This window comes from Barbatula barbatula (genome assembly GCF_947034865.1).
Source record: "Barbatula barbatula genome assembly, chromosome: 3".
In the NCBI taxonomy this organism is placed as follows: Eukaryota; Metazoa; Chordata; class Actinopteri; order Cypriniformes; family Nemacheilidae; genus Barbatula; species Barbatula barbatula.
Window position 1 is genome coordinate 13800864 of NC_136764.1, and position 17324 is coordinate 13818187.

At 38.7% G+C, this 17324-nt stretch overlaps 4 protein-coding genes across 4 annotated transcripts; 2 read left to right on the top strand and 2 right to left on the bottom strand.

Moving 5' to 3' along the window:
• Positions 1-7: 7 nt before the first annotated feature.
• gng5 (guanine nucleotide binding protein (G protein), gamma 5) lies at positions 8-1319 on the top strand. Its single transcript, XM_079453063.1, has 3 exons — positions 8-160; positions 626-777; positions 861-1319. The coding sequence occupies exons 1-2, from the start codon at positions 80-82 to the stop codon at positions 749-751; spliced, it is 207 nt and encodes a 68-aa protein (XP_079309189.1). The 5' UTR covers positions 8-79; the 3' UTR covers positions 752-777; positions 861-1319.
• A 541-nt stretch (positions 1320-1860) lies between these two features.
• Positions 1861-4550, top strand: zp3b (zona pellucida glycoprotein 3b). Its single transcript, XM_079453061.1, has 9 exons — positions 1861-1935; positions 2029-2444; positions 2527-2642; positions 2721-2824; positions 2973-3153; positions 3385-3502; positions 3583-3668; positions 3733-3986; positions 4078-4550. Exons 2-9 carry the CDS (start codon positions 2037-2039, stop codon positions 4350-4352), a joined length of 1542 nt encoding a protein of 513 aa, XP_079309187.1. The 5' UTR covers positions 1861-1935; positions 2029-2036; the 3' UTR covers positions 4353-4550.
• An 81-nt stretch (positions 4551-4631) lies between these two features.
• Positions 4632-5219, bottom strand: arl14 (ADP-ribosylation factor-like 14; the record flags this gene model as incomplete). Its single annotated transcript, XM_079453062.1, has 1 exon — positions 4632-5219. The coding sequence occupies one exon, from the start codon at positions 5217-5219 to the stop codon at positions 4632-4634; it is 588 nt and encodes a 195-aa protein (XP_079309188.1).
• A 2222-nt stretch (positions 5220-7441) lies between these two features.
• ppm1la (protein phosphatase, Mg2+/Mn2+ dependent, 1La) lies at positions 7442-14744 on the bottom strand. Its single transcript, XM_079453825.1, has 4 exons — positions 13664-14744; positions 9337-9511; positions 9087-9248; positions 7442-9007 (listed from the first exon to the last, which is right to left on the bottom strand). Exons 1-4 carry the CDS (start codon positions 14060-14062, stop codon positions 8658-8660), a joined length of 1086 nt encoding a protein of 361 aa, XP_079309951.1. The 5' UTR covers positions 14063-14744; the 3' UTR covers positions 7442-8657.
• Positions 14745-17324: the final 2580 nt, after the last annotated feature.

Consider the following 17324-nt stretch of genomic DNA (forward strand, 5'->3'; position numbering starts at 1 on the left):
GGACTGAACCAAACCGGAAACTACCCTCTTACGCTTTTGTCTACGCTGTTGCACATCGGTAGGAAATTTGTCAGGCAAAATGTCAGGTTCATCAAACATCGTTGCAATGAAGAAAGTAGTTCAGCAGTTGCGATTTGAAGCGAACATTAACAGAGTAAAGGTTGGTATGTTCATTTATTTTATTTTGTTTTTTTTGAGGAGACTTAAGCTAGTGAGTTGGCCACCAGTTTCAGCTTGGGCGTGGACCTGTAGCCCGTTATTTCCTCTCACTTATGAGCTATAGCTACATTGCAGTGTTTTGTCTAGTGTTTGTTTTATATCGCTGAATTTGACATAAAATTACTAGGTTTGCATATAAACACAGTATGATAAAAACAGGCTTTTAATAAAGTCATTTTTGATATAGCAGTTCTAGCTGACTACAATTGATAGCTTGTTGTCTAGGCTAACGTTAGCGGCTAGCAACTTTTGGTTATCCTTAATCCACCGTATCAAAGAAATGTAAACACATTTAGCCGTGCTAATATTATGTTAGTAAGATTTGAATGTTGCTTGGGTTTGGGAATTTTAGGCAATCTTAACATTTTAAATTTAAAGACATTTGTGGTATTTTTAATATATGCAGGTTTCTCAGGCAGCTGCTGAGCTTCAGCAATTTTGCATTCAAAACGCCTTACAAGATCCCTTGCTGACTGGTGTGTCTTCAAGCACCAACCCCTTCAGGACACAGAAGGTTTGCTCCTTCTTGTGAGGGTCTGTGATGGCCTGCTGCCATTGGTAAGATTGGATTTTAAACATGAGACGTAACCAAAAATTGAATAATTCAAAACGGTACCTAACAATGTATCTTGATTTATTAGGCTTTTTCCTGTTCCTGTGACTGTTCAGCTGGGAAAAGAAAACCACTGCCATGATGTGTGATAAAAACAGCATAAAGCTGTCCATTTGTCAATCAATACCTCATGCCATATACGCAGAAACAAGAACTGAATGCATTTGGCCTTTATTTCAGTTATGGTGTATTTCCTGTCATATTTTCCATTTTGAAAAATGTTTCTCTTTTTATGTGTTTATCTTCTATTTGATTCTCCATTTGACAAGCCTATTCTCGGTTTTATGTTTGAAGACCTCAAACTGAAACGTCTGCCTTAAGAAGCGGTGAATGCTCCAGTTTTGTGGAGGGAAGGCTTTTGTATTTTATCTGGCACAGCAGATGGAATTTAGTAATTTATTGTGCCTTTTTTAACATTGTAATCTATTTCTATTGTCTCTGCCTTAGGCTTTTTATAACCCAAAATAAATCCACTGATTTCTCTTTGTCTCTGAGTTAGTTTTTTAATGATATCCTTACTGTTCAAGAATTGTTCCAAGAACTGGATTACATATAAACTAGTCTTGTCTTTATTTAATTCAGTAATTTAATACAAATACATTAGTTTGAGATAATAAAAATGTATGGGCAGCAAGAGTAATCAATAAAAATACTATATACACAGAATGTTTTATAAACATCTACAGGTATGTAAGAAAATGCTCAGTTGGGTGTGTATTACAATATGGCCAATCTGATCTCATTGTCACAGGTCCATACTAGCACAGTACAAAGATTATGAAAATAATAGTTGTATATAATACATTTGAACAAATGATGCTTAATAAATAACAACTGGTAATGGCCTTTTACTGTTTAGCCTGTTGACAAAATGTTATATGCTCTCCTATTTGTAAGTTGCTTCGGATAAAAGCATCTGCCAAATGAATACATTTTAATATGACCTGTATGAATAAGAATGTACAACGTAATTGACAAAGTATAGCTTGTCACATATTGAAATGTCATGTGCGTTACACAGGTGCCTTACATTAAAAGCAAACGAGTTGAAAATAGACATCAGGTGTTTGTGTTTCTGGCCTTAATAGGAAGTAATATGTAAAGTAAGCGGCGTTTTCATTAATACTGCTTAAAACGGCGTTGTTACTTTCTGTGTTTAATAGCATACTCGGATTCTTATTTGTAATCATATTTAGCAGGACAGATGTGGCTCAGCTGGAGATCACAGTTATGTGTTACAGTCCTTCTGACAGTAACTGTAATAGCTGAATGTCATCCTCGCATGAACCCTCGTACATTACAGCAAAGAGGGTCTTCAGCGAGCCAGCAGCTAATGGGAGGTCAATTTCAGAAAGCGATCCCCCCAATAAGTGACCCCGTTCCTCAGGGACGTCCAAAAAATATTTACGTGCGTTGCCACGAGGAATCAATGGATATCATCATGCATGCAGATCTATTTGCGGTTGGCTTTCCCGTGTATGCCGAGGAGCTGTGGCTGGGACCAGACTCTATGATGAACAAAGTGTCTGGAGCATCATGTGTAGCTGTCCAGCATGGCGAATACGAATTTGCCATTTTTGCTCATTTTCGAGATTGTGGGACCAAACTGTCTGTAAGTTGTTGACTTGTTATATTTGAGTTGAATAAATGTTGTATTCTCAACATTACTGAATATGGCAACCTTCCTATCCCAGGTAACAAAGGATTCTCTGGTATATTCAAATGTCCTTGTGTACTCTCCTCTGCCATCTCCCGATGGTGTACTTCACCAGAATGGCGCAGTCATACCTGTTCAATGCCAATACCAAAGGTAGGCTGGCAAGTTGAGGTTTTTTTTGTTTGTTAACCTTAGCCTACGCCTCACCATTCTTGTTTCAATCCTCTGAAGGCGGTATAATGTTGACAGCGCTGCAGTAGCACCCACTTGGATTCCATTTGCTTCAACTGTTTCGGCTGTAGATTATCTGGATTTCAGCCTCCGGCTGATGAGTGGTAGGTTGTGATGGTCTTAAGCGGGAGCATGGAGGCTTCAAATTAAAGCCCACAGTATTCTCGCAGCAGAACAATTTCTAAACCAGTATGGTGACAGACTAGATTTGATGTTTCTTTCATTACTAACTCTTGTATTTGTATGTTTAAGATGACTGGCAGCACGAGAGAGGCTCAAATATTTATTTCCTTGGTGATGCGATACATCTTCAAGCATCAGTCACCTTGGCCAATCACTTGCCCTTGCTTCTATTTGTTGACCAGTGTGTGGCAACAACGACTCCTTATGTGAAAACAAGTGAGCTCCAGTATTCCTTCATTGAGTTTAATGGGTGAGTTTTGAATCTTGATGCAGTACTATATTTGCTTGACCAGTTTACATTCCATATTGGAGTATTAAATAATTCTGTATCATGTTATGAGACTAACATTATGCATCAATTCTGTTAAAATGTCTATATGCCCTGACATGTGAATTCTATTTCTTTACTTGGCAGTGTTCTGTTACTGTTTGTACCCTTAAATTTAGTTGTAGAAACCCTAAGCATGTAGACTGTTTTCAGATGTCTTTCAGACAGTATGCATTCATCATCTCACTCAAAGTTCTTGCAGCGGAATGAAGGGAACAAATTAAACCTACTATTGGATGCCTTCCGATTTAACAAGGTGGCAAGCAACTTGGTGAGCATTGCTTAAACTATATAGACATTTTTCAAGTAACCAATTGCTCTCAGACTTAAGGTTTTTACTGTATACACCAGGTATACATAACATGTTACCTTAAGGCCATCCCTGCTGCTTATTCTGTGAGCTCTCGGAACCGTGCATGTTCTTTTATTGATAACAGGTAATGGCAAACCTTTAAATATTTTGTATGACTAGCTAGAGCTTAAGAACTGTAAACCCTGCAGGTGGCAGTCTGTGGATGGAAATGATCAGGTGTGTAACAGCTGTGAGCCATCCAGACGAGACTCCGCAAATAATGAACCTATCCAGCCTTTCCGCATCACACTTGCACCTCCTGTTAATCCGGCCCTAAAACCGGGGCCTGCTGACTTCATTCATGTACGGCCGGGTCAGTCGCTAGAACCTATTAAAGCTCTTATACAGTCAAGGCAATTTACCTATGGTGGTCTATCAAAGAGAGGAACCGACTCAAACAAAGGTTGGCACAATATGAATGTCAATTTAATGCACTTGTAAAATGAAAACTTGGGTAAATTGCACATTGTTAACTCTGTTCTCTTTTTCTTCAGACTGGTATAAAGTTGCCACTTTAGGTCCTCTGTTTGTGTTCTCAGAGAAAGATAAATCCTCCCAGTCAACAGGTTCGCTTCAGTTCAGCCCATCTGCAGAATCCGCATCGGTAACTGAGGGACCTGAACTCTTGAGTTCGACTGAGATGAGTCCTGTGACAAATGAGCTTGAAGTTGCAAAAAATACTGAAAGCTTTATTCTGTTTGAAGATGTCCTCTTCCTTAATGCTTCAGATCTAAGCTCCGACGAGGGCAGTGGGTCCTTTATAAAGTAATCAAAATGTGAAATAAATGAAAAAAAATAAACTCTTTTATAACATGTTTCTGGTCAAGCGTTTTTCACAGAAAAATACAACTTAATTGTACAAATTGCAATATAAATTAAAATCAAGCTATTTTAACAATACAGTATATATAATTTAGCACCTTATATGGTTCCAGTTTCACATTGTGCACAATCCAACTTTTAGTTCAGTTTGACGATATATCCATAAACTTCTATTGGTGGTGTAACAAACATTGTTGAAGGAATATGCTCTACTTTTTCATTAACATTACAGATTTCGTCGTATTTGTTTCACAGTCTCTTTGATGTTGTCCTCTGGTGTAATTTTCACCAGGTGTGCCATTCTTCTAAAGCCATCCACCAGACCTGCTCCAGTCAATGCCGAACAAGGCTGAATGAACCAGGCTCGGTCACTACAACTCTTTCTCAAATTAAACTGCTCTGTGATCTCCATTACTGTCGCAGCTCCTTCAATTTCCTGCTTGTTGGCAAGAACTACCACAGGCAGTCCCCTGAGGTGGTCGCTCTTTAAGGTTTGTTCCAACACTCTTTTGGCCTCGTCCAATCGCTTGACATCAGACGAGTCCACGACAAACACGATTCCAGCTGTGTCTTGATAAAAATTCCTCCAGTGCGCTCGCATCTTAATCTGTCCACCAACATCCCACACGGTCAAGGCAATTTTTTCTCTGTTTTTCTTCGCGTCAATCATTTCTACGTTGAATCCCACTGTAGGAACTGTGTGGAAGTCTTCGTTGTATTTAAGTTTGTAAAGCAGATACGATTTGCCAGCTCCGTCGAGGCCTAGGAGGAGAATACGTGCATCGGGTTTGTGCCTGGATCCCGTGTGGCCCATTATGAATGTTCACAAAAACAAATTCTGGTCGCCGACTTTACAGCAAATGTGAGTTTACCTAGGATGTTTTCATTGTTACTCGGTAATGTATTATATCTGGCTTATCTGTATAGAGTTGTGACTGTGGGGTCAAAGGACAGGACACCTCCCAAACGATATGCTAGGAAGTCTTTAAAACGTGCATTAAATATATTTTTTCAACAATTTAAACTTCATAACTTTATGGAATTTTCAAACAAATGTCACAGTATGTGATATTTCATATACCATTCATTCAGATTACCCAGACAGTACAGCTTTTAAAATCTGCGCTCTTGAAATTAGTGTACATCACATCCATGACTTTCCATAACTTGAAAGAAAATGTAAGTGAAAAAAAGAACTCGGTCCCAATAAAAACTGTTGTCACCCTGAGACTAAACCATATTAAATAGATGAAAAATACTATGATCAAGAATGGCCTCACCATTTCCATTACATTCATCAGCTTCTTTCAAAGAAAGAAAGAAAGAAAGAAAGAAAGAAAGAAAGAAATTATAGAACTTCCATTTCACTGAAATGATTTCAGCAAACTGACAAGTTTCTCCCGTGCATTATCGTGCCATAATAGACAAACATCCCGAGCCTTCCCTCCAGATACATTCAAGACTGCATTAATGCCCACGATGATCACACGATCATCACCTTCACATACTCGGGATGGATTTCAGGAAGAAACAAAACTTCCTCCAACAATAGCGAGCCAGTAATATCCACCAACAGCGATCTTATCTTTGTCTTTCCAGGGTTTTATCTATCCACACCCCGCCAGTTGGATCCGCCACAAATACCAGTCCAGAGCAGTCATCATGACTACAACACCCGCGTCTCTCCGACGGCGTCTCCGCTCTAGTTTCATTCTGTGAGATCTCCGGGCGCGATTTCGCACGCTTCCGATTCTCCGTCAACTTTATAGTCGTACGTGACGTGATCTCGTAAAATTCTTCGTGAACTTGCTCGAATGTCATTGATCTACACTGGCCCATATCTTCAATCGGTGCGTAATAAACCCCAGACTCGTATTAAGCGCGAAACGTTTCTGTGCGACATGATGAAAAATCACACTTATACAGCTACTGATCTATAGGTTCACGCCCCCAGTTTGCAAGAGGCTGTTAATTCCAGTAAGAGTGTGTAGGGAGAAACAGCGGGAAAGAGTCAGATGGGGCTTTGATATGAACTCTACAATGCAGGGTCTATTCTTGGGCTTTACACCTGGCCCCGGTTGTCACGATGGACTGCATATCTTTCGGTCATTGGACTTCTCAGCATCCCGCAGCACGTCATAGCAAAGCTGCATGGTTCAAATTTAGCGCTGCGGCGTGAGTGTTGTGTTCCTAGCGCTCGGATACGCATTCCGAGCAGTGCCTCGAGTCACCCAGAAGGAATGCAAACATCTACGTGTCACATCGTTTTTTTAATTGTTTAGAACCGACTTCTCTTGAACTATAAGCTCATTACGATTTAACACAATAGACCAAGTAAGTAGCATCCTTATAAGGCCATCTTAAACTAGTCTGATGTGCTTCGCTGGACGAAGATGATCTGTAGCAGTCTGGCTAGTTGTTGGCAAGGGCACAAAGCCAAAAGATGATAATGTTTATTAATGCAACCAGTAGAAATGTTAAAAAATAGAAATAAAAACAGAATATTAATGTATGAAGACACCAAGGCCCGGTTTCACAGACAAGGCTTAGCTTAAGCCGGGACAAGACCTTTGTTAAATTACATTACATTTGTGCATTTGGCAGACGCTTTTATCCAAAACGACTTGCATTGCATTGCACATTTGTTTCTGACTTTGTGCAATCCCCTGGGATCTATAACCATGACCCAGTGTTGCTAGCACCATGCTCTAACCACTGAGCCACAGGAAAGCTAGGAGAATTAAGATATTTGGGCACTTTTATAAATATGCCTTAAAAACATCACGGGTTTGCACATTGAGACTAAACAATGGCACTGACATTTTTTAAGATATATCATGGAAAGTTATTATATTTTCAGTTAAGACAGGTCAAACATTCATTTTAGTATGGAACTAGTCTTTAGCCTTGTCTGTGAAACCAGGCAAGATACCACGAGATAAGGTTGAAGACAAATATTTACTATACTAAAATCTGACATGTTTGTATTGCATTGGAGCATTTCACCAGTCATTTGAATGTGTTTTTAATTTGTTTATATCAGTTTCCTTAATTTTAAATTTAACTGTCAATAACTCAATTAAGCCAAATAAATACAAATGAAATATGAAATAAAGCTTCATACAGTTGATCAGAAAATACAGGCTATTGTAAACGTTCAAATGTCTTCCATATAAGGACCCTATGAAAATAACAACATGTAAATCCATTTTACAAAAAGTAGACCATTTTGGAAGATGTAAATGGCACTGATCCAGATCCAAAGATGCATGTTCCCGTTTTCTTTAAGTACACAACCTTTAGAACAGAACATTTGGAACCAAATCGAAATGTTGAAAAAACATTTAATTCTTTATTATGTGAAAATTACAGTGTGTTATTTGCGTCTTGCAAAATGGTCTTAATAAATCAGAGAAAGACAAATAATTTCAGCTTGATTTGTTAGGTTTATTTAGCGCTTCAAAATCCCATTTACATTTCACACAGTGCAAGAATTTGAATCTTAGTGTGGATTGGAACTGTTGATCTTTTTTGTGACTAGGGGTTACGAAGAAAACTACTGTATGTACCACTTAACATGGTCACGAAATAATTACAGAGTGCACTATCTTGGTCAGACCACTTTTTTTATACATAGATCAAGCAAAATAGTGGTCTAAAAAGACGAGAAAACTTGAAATTTTGAGCTCATTTATGTATTTGATATGGATGTATTATGTATCAAGAAGAACTCTTGAACAAATTGTAACAACGTTAACCTAACCCAAATTTACACCAACCTTTAAGAAATATATGATCAGCACCATTGTAAACGGGCATAGATCCATTTGAATCATGAGTGGATTATGCAAAATCGAGAGATGGAGACTGTACATCAGCTTTCATTACAAAAACAAGAAAAACAAAACCAATGTATATTTATGCCTTTATCCTGAAAAAAAATGTCAAAAGTGCTTGTTCAAGGCAATAATGGTCCTTGTGTCAGTTAAGCCAATTACTGTTCAATTTAAAATAATATTGCTCTGTGCAAGGAAGGTCAGGATACGTTATCTTTACAGTGTGAGGCAAAATTAAAAAAAAAGTTAATTTAAAGAGTGTCCATTTGGCACACAAAAAATCTGGTAATGCATGTTTGCACATGCACATGTATGTACACCACAATTGCGAGATTTAACCTCTTATATTACAGTTTAGCTTCTGCAGATAAGCATAATTGAAAAGACAACCAAGGCCATGTATTGGTTCAGTCAAATCACTTTCCCGATTTGCTCCCAGAGTTGTTCTTAAACTTCACCACCATGACTGTGATGTTGTCAGGGCAGCCGCGGTAGAATGATTGCAGCACAATGCTCTTGGCACCAAAGTGTGGCTCATCCAAGCGCTCCCGGACAAAACGAACAGCTTCCTCGTTGCTAAACGCATCCCAAAGGCCATCAGAGGCCAGGATCATGAACTCTGGCTGTAGTTTGTCCAGGTCAAAGGTCAAGATGTCGGGGTCCGGGATGACCACATTCAGGTTCTTCAGAGGGTAGTCGCCCAGTGAACGTGACATGGCAAGGATGCCCTGCACCCGCCAAGAACCGTTGAAACTGATAAAGCCACCTGAAGAATGCGAGCACGGTATCACAAAGTATTCATACTTCTAAAAATATAAGTAAATGTGCATATGATGTAAGCGCACCTGCTCTCTTTATCCTCTTGCGCTCTTTCAGCTGGTAAGGCTTGTGGTCATGGGACAGGGCCACGGCATTGCCATCCTTGTCGCAGAGAACGCCACGAGAGTCTCCCACGTTTGCCACGGTCAGTTCTCGGTCTGACAACAAAGCTATCAAACACGTCGTGCCTGGATACAAAGGACAATAAATCAGCATTTTGTGTGCCAAGTTCAGAACCTGACACACACCACCACATGCACAGCGAAGCCTTCTTACCTGCTTCATCATGAGAGGCTGAAAACTTCTCCACCATATCTTTGTCCACAGCCAATATGCGCTGCTCTAAGACGGAAGGATAGGAAAGCGGACTGTCTTTCTTTTCCCGCTCGTAAGCCTGCAGATGCTGTTTCAAAGACTCGGGCAGGTGGGCCTTGACATAATCAGCAGCTGCCTGCATAAAGACAGCAGGAAATTTGAGACTGGTGCCGTAATTTGTTGACCTCACATTTAAAGACATTTGTCCTGGGAGACATTGGGTCTCATTCACTAAGAATGCTTACGCACAAATCTGTGCGTGAAACCTGCATACTAATGTTTTCACGAACAAATCATGATTCACAAAAACTTTCATACAGAAATATATAAGAGAAAAGATAGGAACAGTTGAAAGCACACGTACGCAAATATCACCAGTCTCTTTCTTTCTCGCCCTTTGACTTAGGTGGTGACAGATGGTAAAGGAAAGGTTAGGTGGAAAGCCCTAATATCGAGATGGACTGGGTGTTTTTTATGCAAACGGCTGGTCATTTAGAATACTCCAAATTCACTAACATTAGAACGAGGTTAAGAACAAATTCATGTGCGTACGCACGTGTTGTATAAATACGAACAATCTACGCAATTATTAGCGAATGAGACCCATTTCTCACTGAGGGACTTGTGACTTCAAATTGTAATTCTGCTGCCTTGCTGAAACATTCAGGCCCATGAATAATTCAGATGGCATTAAAAACAAGGAAAAGGAGCCAGATAAGCACAGAGGGCTATAAATTGTGGACATCTGGCACAAATTTTAGTACTAGTTTTATTTATTCGTACAGTTGGTCAAGTTTTAGGAACCTCACTATGAATATACCAAAACAGAAAAGTATCTGAGACCATCCATTTCTCTCCAAAATGAAAATAAATGAAATATAAAGGGTTTACATTATTCTCAAGGGAAATTCACATTTAATTAAAAAATTTTATTATTGTAGTAGACTATGTAGTTCTATTGAAATACTTTTTTTTTCCTATCAGGATTTATTGAAAAGGATACTCCACCCGAAAATGAAATTTATGTCATGAAATTAATTACATGATTGTGTTCAACAGAACAAAAAAAGGTACAATTATTTTTCCCTTCTATGGTAATCAATTATGTCCCGGAAATGACAGTTTGTAAAATTTGTGTTATATACGGATACAAAATATACAGATTTGGAACAATTTGAGGACAAGTAAATGATGACTGAATTTTTCATTTTTGTGTGAAGTATCCCTTTAAGCCGGTACAACATACCAGCACATATAAATGAGAAATAAGATTTAAACAATTTCATCATATCAGTTTCCACCTTAAAAGAAGCCTTAGAGCTCTTGGCAGATAGAGTTTGTAGCAGAAAACAGATAAAGGGCCACACGTCTCTAGAGACTGAGTGTCCTTTCCAAGTCCTGCCAGATCATCACAACGCATTAAGCACCCGACGTTATTTCATTCCCCATCATCACTCACAATGGTCTGGATTCCTTTTGGCCCCTGAGCTTCGCATATCTCCAACATTAAGCCTTCGCCAGTGACTAAGCAATGCCACGCTATAAATACAATGATGAAACCAGAGAAGCAAACATAAGACCAGTCTGCCAAAAGAACAGTGCTGCAGTCGCTATCTCAGCCACTTTCTGAGCAAACCAGAGTGACTACTTTTCTAAAGAGACACTGCCTTCTGAGGAATCCTATGCATTATTTACATAGAAGTGCTGCCTATGCGGAACACTTACAGAATAAGCAGATGTAGCTGAGGGTCACTTTGCACATGGCGCCGATTATAAAACCGTAAATAGCACAGAGTTGCTATGAAGAGGACCCCAAGGTTAGCGTTAGAGATTGTTATCCAGAGCTGTTTTCCATGAAATAAAATGTCTGTACAGAGATCGCAATCTATATTATTTAAGTCTGTTCATTATTGTGTCTCAGAAACTAGGACAATGAGGTGGTGTGACCTAAAATGACCTCAAGACACATCCTCAAACGCACAGACACGCACACAGTCGAGCATTCATTATACTTCAGTCCCAAACCAACACAATCAGCGTTTTATTGCTGATACGCACCTGCATTTTGATTATTCAAGGGCTTAACAAGGCTAACTTAAGACATCTCCATCTCACATGATCTGAACACACTTTGAGCATATTCTGTAGCCTAAAAAGAATTGATCTACTTTGATGAATATTAAGCTTTTATATTGGCACAATTCAAGCCCTTTTATTACCATACTGCAAACATATTTAAATCACAGCAGACCAACATTCACACATCATGTATAATCTAACACAATAGACACAATTTGTCATACCACCCGCTCTCACCAATTAAAAGACCAATTTACCAGCCCCAATTCTAGATTATAACAACAGGGACACCGCCAGGGAATGGTAAAAAAGAGAAAAGCTGATTAGGCTGAACGTGTTAGTCATTGTTAGTTCGAGCTCACATCATTAGTAGATACCATAGGGCAAAAAATTATGCAACACAAGGGGATAGTTCGCACAAAAATGAAAATTCTGACACCATTTACTCGCCCCCTTGTCATTTCAAACCCGTATGACTTTCTTCTGCAGAACACAAAAGATATTTTGTATGTTGGTAACCCGACAGTGGCGCTACCCATTTTATTGTATGAACACAAAAGCAACGCAAGTGAATGGGTACCGCGATTTATACGGATACCAGTATTTTTTTCAAATATCTTCTTTTGAGTTCTGCTGAGAAAATTAAGTCATACAGGTTTGAAATGACAAGAGGGTGTGTAAATAATGACAGAATTTTCATTGTTGGGTGAACGATCCATTTAAAAGAGGTTTTTTTAACAGACTTCATCTGTACTACTGAGATATTAAATCAGAACTGATGAGCATCTGTCTATGATTATACAAGCAAATGTTACGCAATCTGACTTTGATAACCCTTTGAGAATCACAGCCAACATAATGATCATCAGTCTACTGCTAGGTATCCGCTGGCTGCCTACAAAACTCTTAAAACGGATTATATAAATGAATGCTGGAAAGTCTCTATTTCTCCTAATATAAATGAAAGCTGGAAAGTCTCTCTTTATTTCTCCTAATATAAATGAATGCTGGAAAGTCTCGCTTTATTTCTCCTAAAATAAACTTTATTTAAAAGAAAATTTAATGAAGCATGTCCTTTTATAGACCCTTACATGGAACGAGTAAAAGTAGGCCAGGGGCCTATAGTTTAAAGCAACAACAGCACCCTTAATATAAGAATGACTAGTTGTAAATTAAACATGCAGAACCCAGGCCAAATATTCAGAATTTCAGTCCCGTTTAACAAAAGTCATAACATTTAAAAAAAATAATGTTGAAAAAGTAGATTTACAATAAATTATTAAATATGACTCTTCCTAGACTTTGCTACTAACTTCAAATGATAAGCTTGTTCTGCAATCAGTATGACAAGAATCTATTTACAGCTAAAATGTATAATGTCAGAAGTTAAGGTCAGGTAACATTTATGGGAACAGATAGTGTAGATTAAAAAGCATTTACAGGGACCAAAGAGCAAAAGCTTGTATTAAGTATGAACAAATATCCCTTATAAACAGATTTTACACAGTCCAAATATTATCTTATGGACAAGCAAAAAACAATTTGTTGGTGGTAGTCATGTATAATAATTACAATTTTACAGTTTTCCATGGGCAACAGGATCCCTTTGAATCATTACTTAACAGTATATATATATATATATATATGTATATATATATATATATATATATATATATATATATATAAGGCAATCAGTTTCTCTGCTTTACTGCACAATGAAAATAAATAAAAAGAACATCTGTCTTAAGCCCATCGAGGCTGGGAAATAGGACGTTGGAGCAGATGTCTGCAATGTCTGGGGGAAGGGTAACTGACTGAATGCAACAGACAAGTATCACAGGAATATCAATTGACTCCATTGAAGAAAACACTGCAGAATAAAAGTTAGACATATGAAATAAAACAAGCTTGGTTTGACTGCACACATGTCCCTGATTTGAATTTTAAAAAATTAAACGACAATAAGTTAATATTATTTGGATGCAAAGTGAAACGTAAGTATTTTGTGATGTTTATGCATGGCTGATACTGACATACAGAGACAGTGTATATAATATAATATATTAATAATAGATAGAGCTACGATTCATTATAACGGAAAAGAGCAGCAATAATATCCCTAACAGAATTACCTTTTGTGTTTTTATATGGCATCATATCTTTAAGGCAATCTGTAATGCCTGCTCCCATCAGCACCCCAGTTTCTTACCTCCCCACCGTGGCCGTCGAAAATCGCAAAGATTGAAGGGTGGCTCCTGTTCACCAGATCGGTAAGGACCTCAAAGCGATCCTCCATGTGATCTCGCCGTCCCTGTATCGAATACACCGCCACATTGTTGTTCTTGAACTCCCACGTCTTGGAGAACTCTCCGTCCAGGACGTCCAGACCCCCGAGCCGGTCGTTCATCATCATCTCCGCAACCTTCCCCTTCACCATCTTCACAGCATCCCGGCTGGACTTGACGATGGTTTTCACCTCGTCCGTGTGGAAAAAGTAACTCCAAAGGGCCAAGCTTATACATAACAGAAACAAGGTCTCTGGCCTGAGTAAGAAATAACGCATGATGCGACCCAAAAGAGACAAAAGCGTCATTGTGTCTCCTATCATCACACGCTCAAGACTGCACCGTGGGACTGAAGGATAGGCTTCGAATTACTTCACGAGACGGATTTTAAAGCCCATCTGCACGATCACACCCGCCAACAAACGAACAAAACAACGCAAACGACCGACGGTGCACCTCGAATCGCCGGTCGTTAAATTACACGCAAATGGTAAGAGGTCGCAGTGGGCTTACAGCTGCAGTCTCGCTCCCGTGTCCTACCGACAGGCTGCATAGAACCGTAGAGATCCCATTACCCCCAACGACAGCGACGCCGTTGCCCCCAATAAAGCCATCTGTTCAGATAGTCACTGGTTTCGGGTCCCTAGCGTTACATAGGCAGTAACTCGAACACGGACTGTAATAGTCGTTAACACGGATAGGTTTATATCGCGCTATAGCGCTTTATATTCGACGATACACATGCTGCCCGCTGACTTCCTCCGCATACTGCGTGACTGAGCGATGCGCGCACCCCACGCATTTAAAGACCGACGCCGGATGATCGCACGCAAACAAACAAAACAACAACGCACGCAAGCAAACGCAAGACGTTGGTTGTCAGTTTTAATAACGTGCGAATTATGGCATTTCTACGAACTAAAGTGTTTTAAAGCGATACTGCAACTTCACAGCGTCTCAATCAGTTTTTGAGAGGCCATGACGTCATGACGTTGCTGTCGTCTAAAAGAAAACAGGTTCGCCATTGAGATAATATGAAACGACACGTTTAATAAACGACTAAACGATCATTTTTTGTTTGTATGATTGAAATATGTTGTCAATAAACGTGTTATACTTAAATGAACGTTACAAAATCCCATATATTACATACAAATAGGAAGCGTTTTCACTGTATCAAATTAATAAATGAGTTTGACAACATGCAATTTCCCTTTTAAATACAGAACGGCTTCTTAAAAGTATCGTTTTAATGCATTAGCCTGCACTTCTCCCATGCACACTTAGTTAGTGGCAATTAATTAAGATTTTGTGACCATTGTAGAACAAGCTTCCATAACATCCTGTGCTTTTTTGTCGAAAACACTGTATGTAAAGTAGCCTACTTAACAAATGTATTTATGAACTAAACAAAAAAAAAAAAACAGAAGAATCAAATGAAGCAGAATACATGAACATGTATAGCGTACAGTCGACTTATGGTTTTAATACTTCACTAGTTTCTGTAAAGATAGAAATATCATGAAGTATTCTGTTAGGTAGGCCAGTGATAAACATAATTTCTGATTTAAAAAATCAATGCAAACTTTTCGAGCGATTGCATTACTGTTGGCCCTTCTTAAAGCTATAGGCATGCATGAACGCATGGATGTACATCATATTGATTTAATCACATACTGTAAGTCCAGTAAGATTGATTTTCATGGTATTCTGGTACTGGAAGCTTAGTGTAGTGTAGAGAATTTATTTTGGCTACCTGGCAATAAGAACATATCATTTAGCGCGAGGCATCTGAGCTTTTTGAAGCTACTGCATACAGTATGGGCTCTGTAGGGCAGAGACAGGGTGAGAATCAGAGGCTCAAGTATCAACTCGCATCTTCATCTCCCCAACACTCTCATCCTGTATTCCCAAGTGCTGCACTTGTGTACACGGAAACACTGGCAGGCTGGTCTAATGGAGACTGTAAGTGGATAGCTAATGGCTGCAAAAACATATTACACATGTAGCAGCTATATTTTTCTGTTTAATTTTAGCGTTGCTTGCATTACTTTTATTATAATTTATTGATAGGGTTAAAGGTTTGACCAAACCCGTGAGCTGTTTCTCGTTTGGACTTGTTTTTTACTTGGTCTATAAAATGTAAAAAATCACCCAGAATTACATTGTTGGAGAAGTTGATTTTGCTCAAATGTCATTTCTTGGTCATAAGCACACCACCAAGGCAACGCTATCATACCGCACTGACATGGCAAACGCTATAGGTGTATTATTTAAAGGTTTCATTGTCAGGTTACAAATTATAGACCACTGGGAGACATCATATAAACCTGAGATGAATATCGTTTCTCTGTAACCTCCTGAGATCTAAAAGTCACTAGTGCTGGATTTCCTGCCATGACTTTGTTTCACGGGCCAACGTCTAATTTGCTTTGATATGTTTGCCTCCCTTTAAGCTTCAGCCAAAATGGACCAGTTACACAGAATTCGGCTACATTTCTGGAGGCGTTTCTGACCCAACGTTCAAATGTTGTACATTCAAACTAGTAGGAAGTAGACTGTGAAAAACAGAGCTTCTGGTCAGGTTCAAGCATTTGATTGAAGGTTTGAAGGCATGTAAGAAACCCCTTAAAGTCTGTGATACTCTTTGATGTTTGGGAAAATCATGACTTACTAAACCTTCTCTATAAAGTTTTCTTTATGATTATGGAGACACCATTTTGAATTTGTATCTATTCTGTACAGTTATGTATGATTTTCTTATTGAACAAATAATAAAGGGATAGTTCACCCAAACATGAGCCTTCTGTGCCCCTTTACTCACCCTCAAGTTGTTCCAAACCTGTATAAATAACTTTGTTCAGTTGAACCCAAAAATAAATTTTGGAAAAATGTTAGTAATTCTGGGACGTCATCCACTACCACAGTAGAAAAAAATAATTGTAATTTATGGTTCTGTTAAACACAAAATTAGATAATATGAAGAATTTGACTACAATTGCAATTTTTACTATGGCAGTCAATGTTGCCCCAAAACTGAAAATTGCTAACATTATTCAAAATATCACCTCATGTGTTCCAAGAAAATGGCACTTATATGAAAATGTTTAATTATATACTTCTACAGTTTAGAAAAGAAAGTAACAAACATGGTCCTATTTATAATTATTACTAACAAAATCTATGAACAGTGTGAGTGCAACTATGTTTTCCTTCATGACTAATTGACCGTCTCATTGATAAAACTCCAGATACAGATGCATGAGAATGAGACGGATTGATATGTTACTTTCTAAAGGCACCACATTAGCTTCTTCTCGGGTATCAAGTCCTCAGGCCCATGCCAAGTGTACCTCACCTGCCCATTCATCACAAAAGACTTGGATTGGCTGGATTGAGGGGAACGGAGAGGAACAATTTCTTAAAAGCTACCGATCTGGACACAGGTTTCTCTCAGATAAGGTTGAGGAGAGGCGCCACACAAGACTGAACGTCAGTAGGTAAGTATTTGGGGTAATTTGCCTTTATATTTGATTCTGTGTTTATGTTTGCTAAAATACCTTATTTATCACAAGGAAGGACATT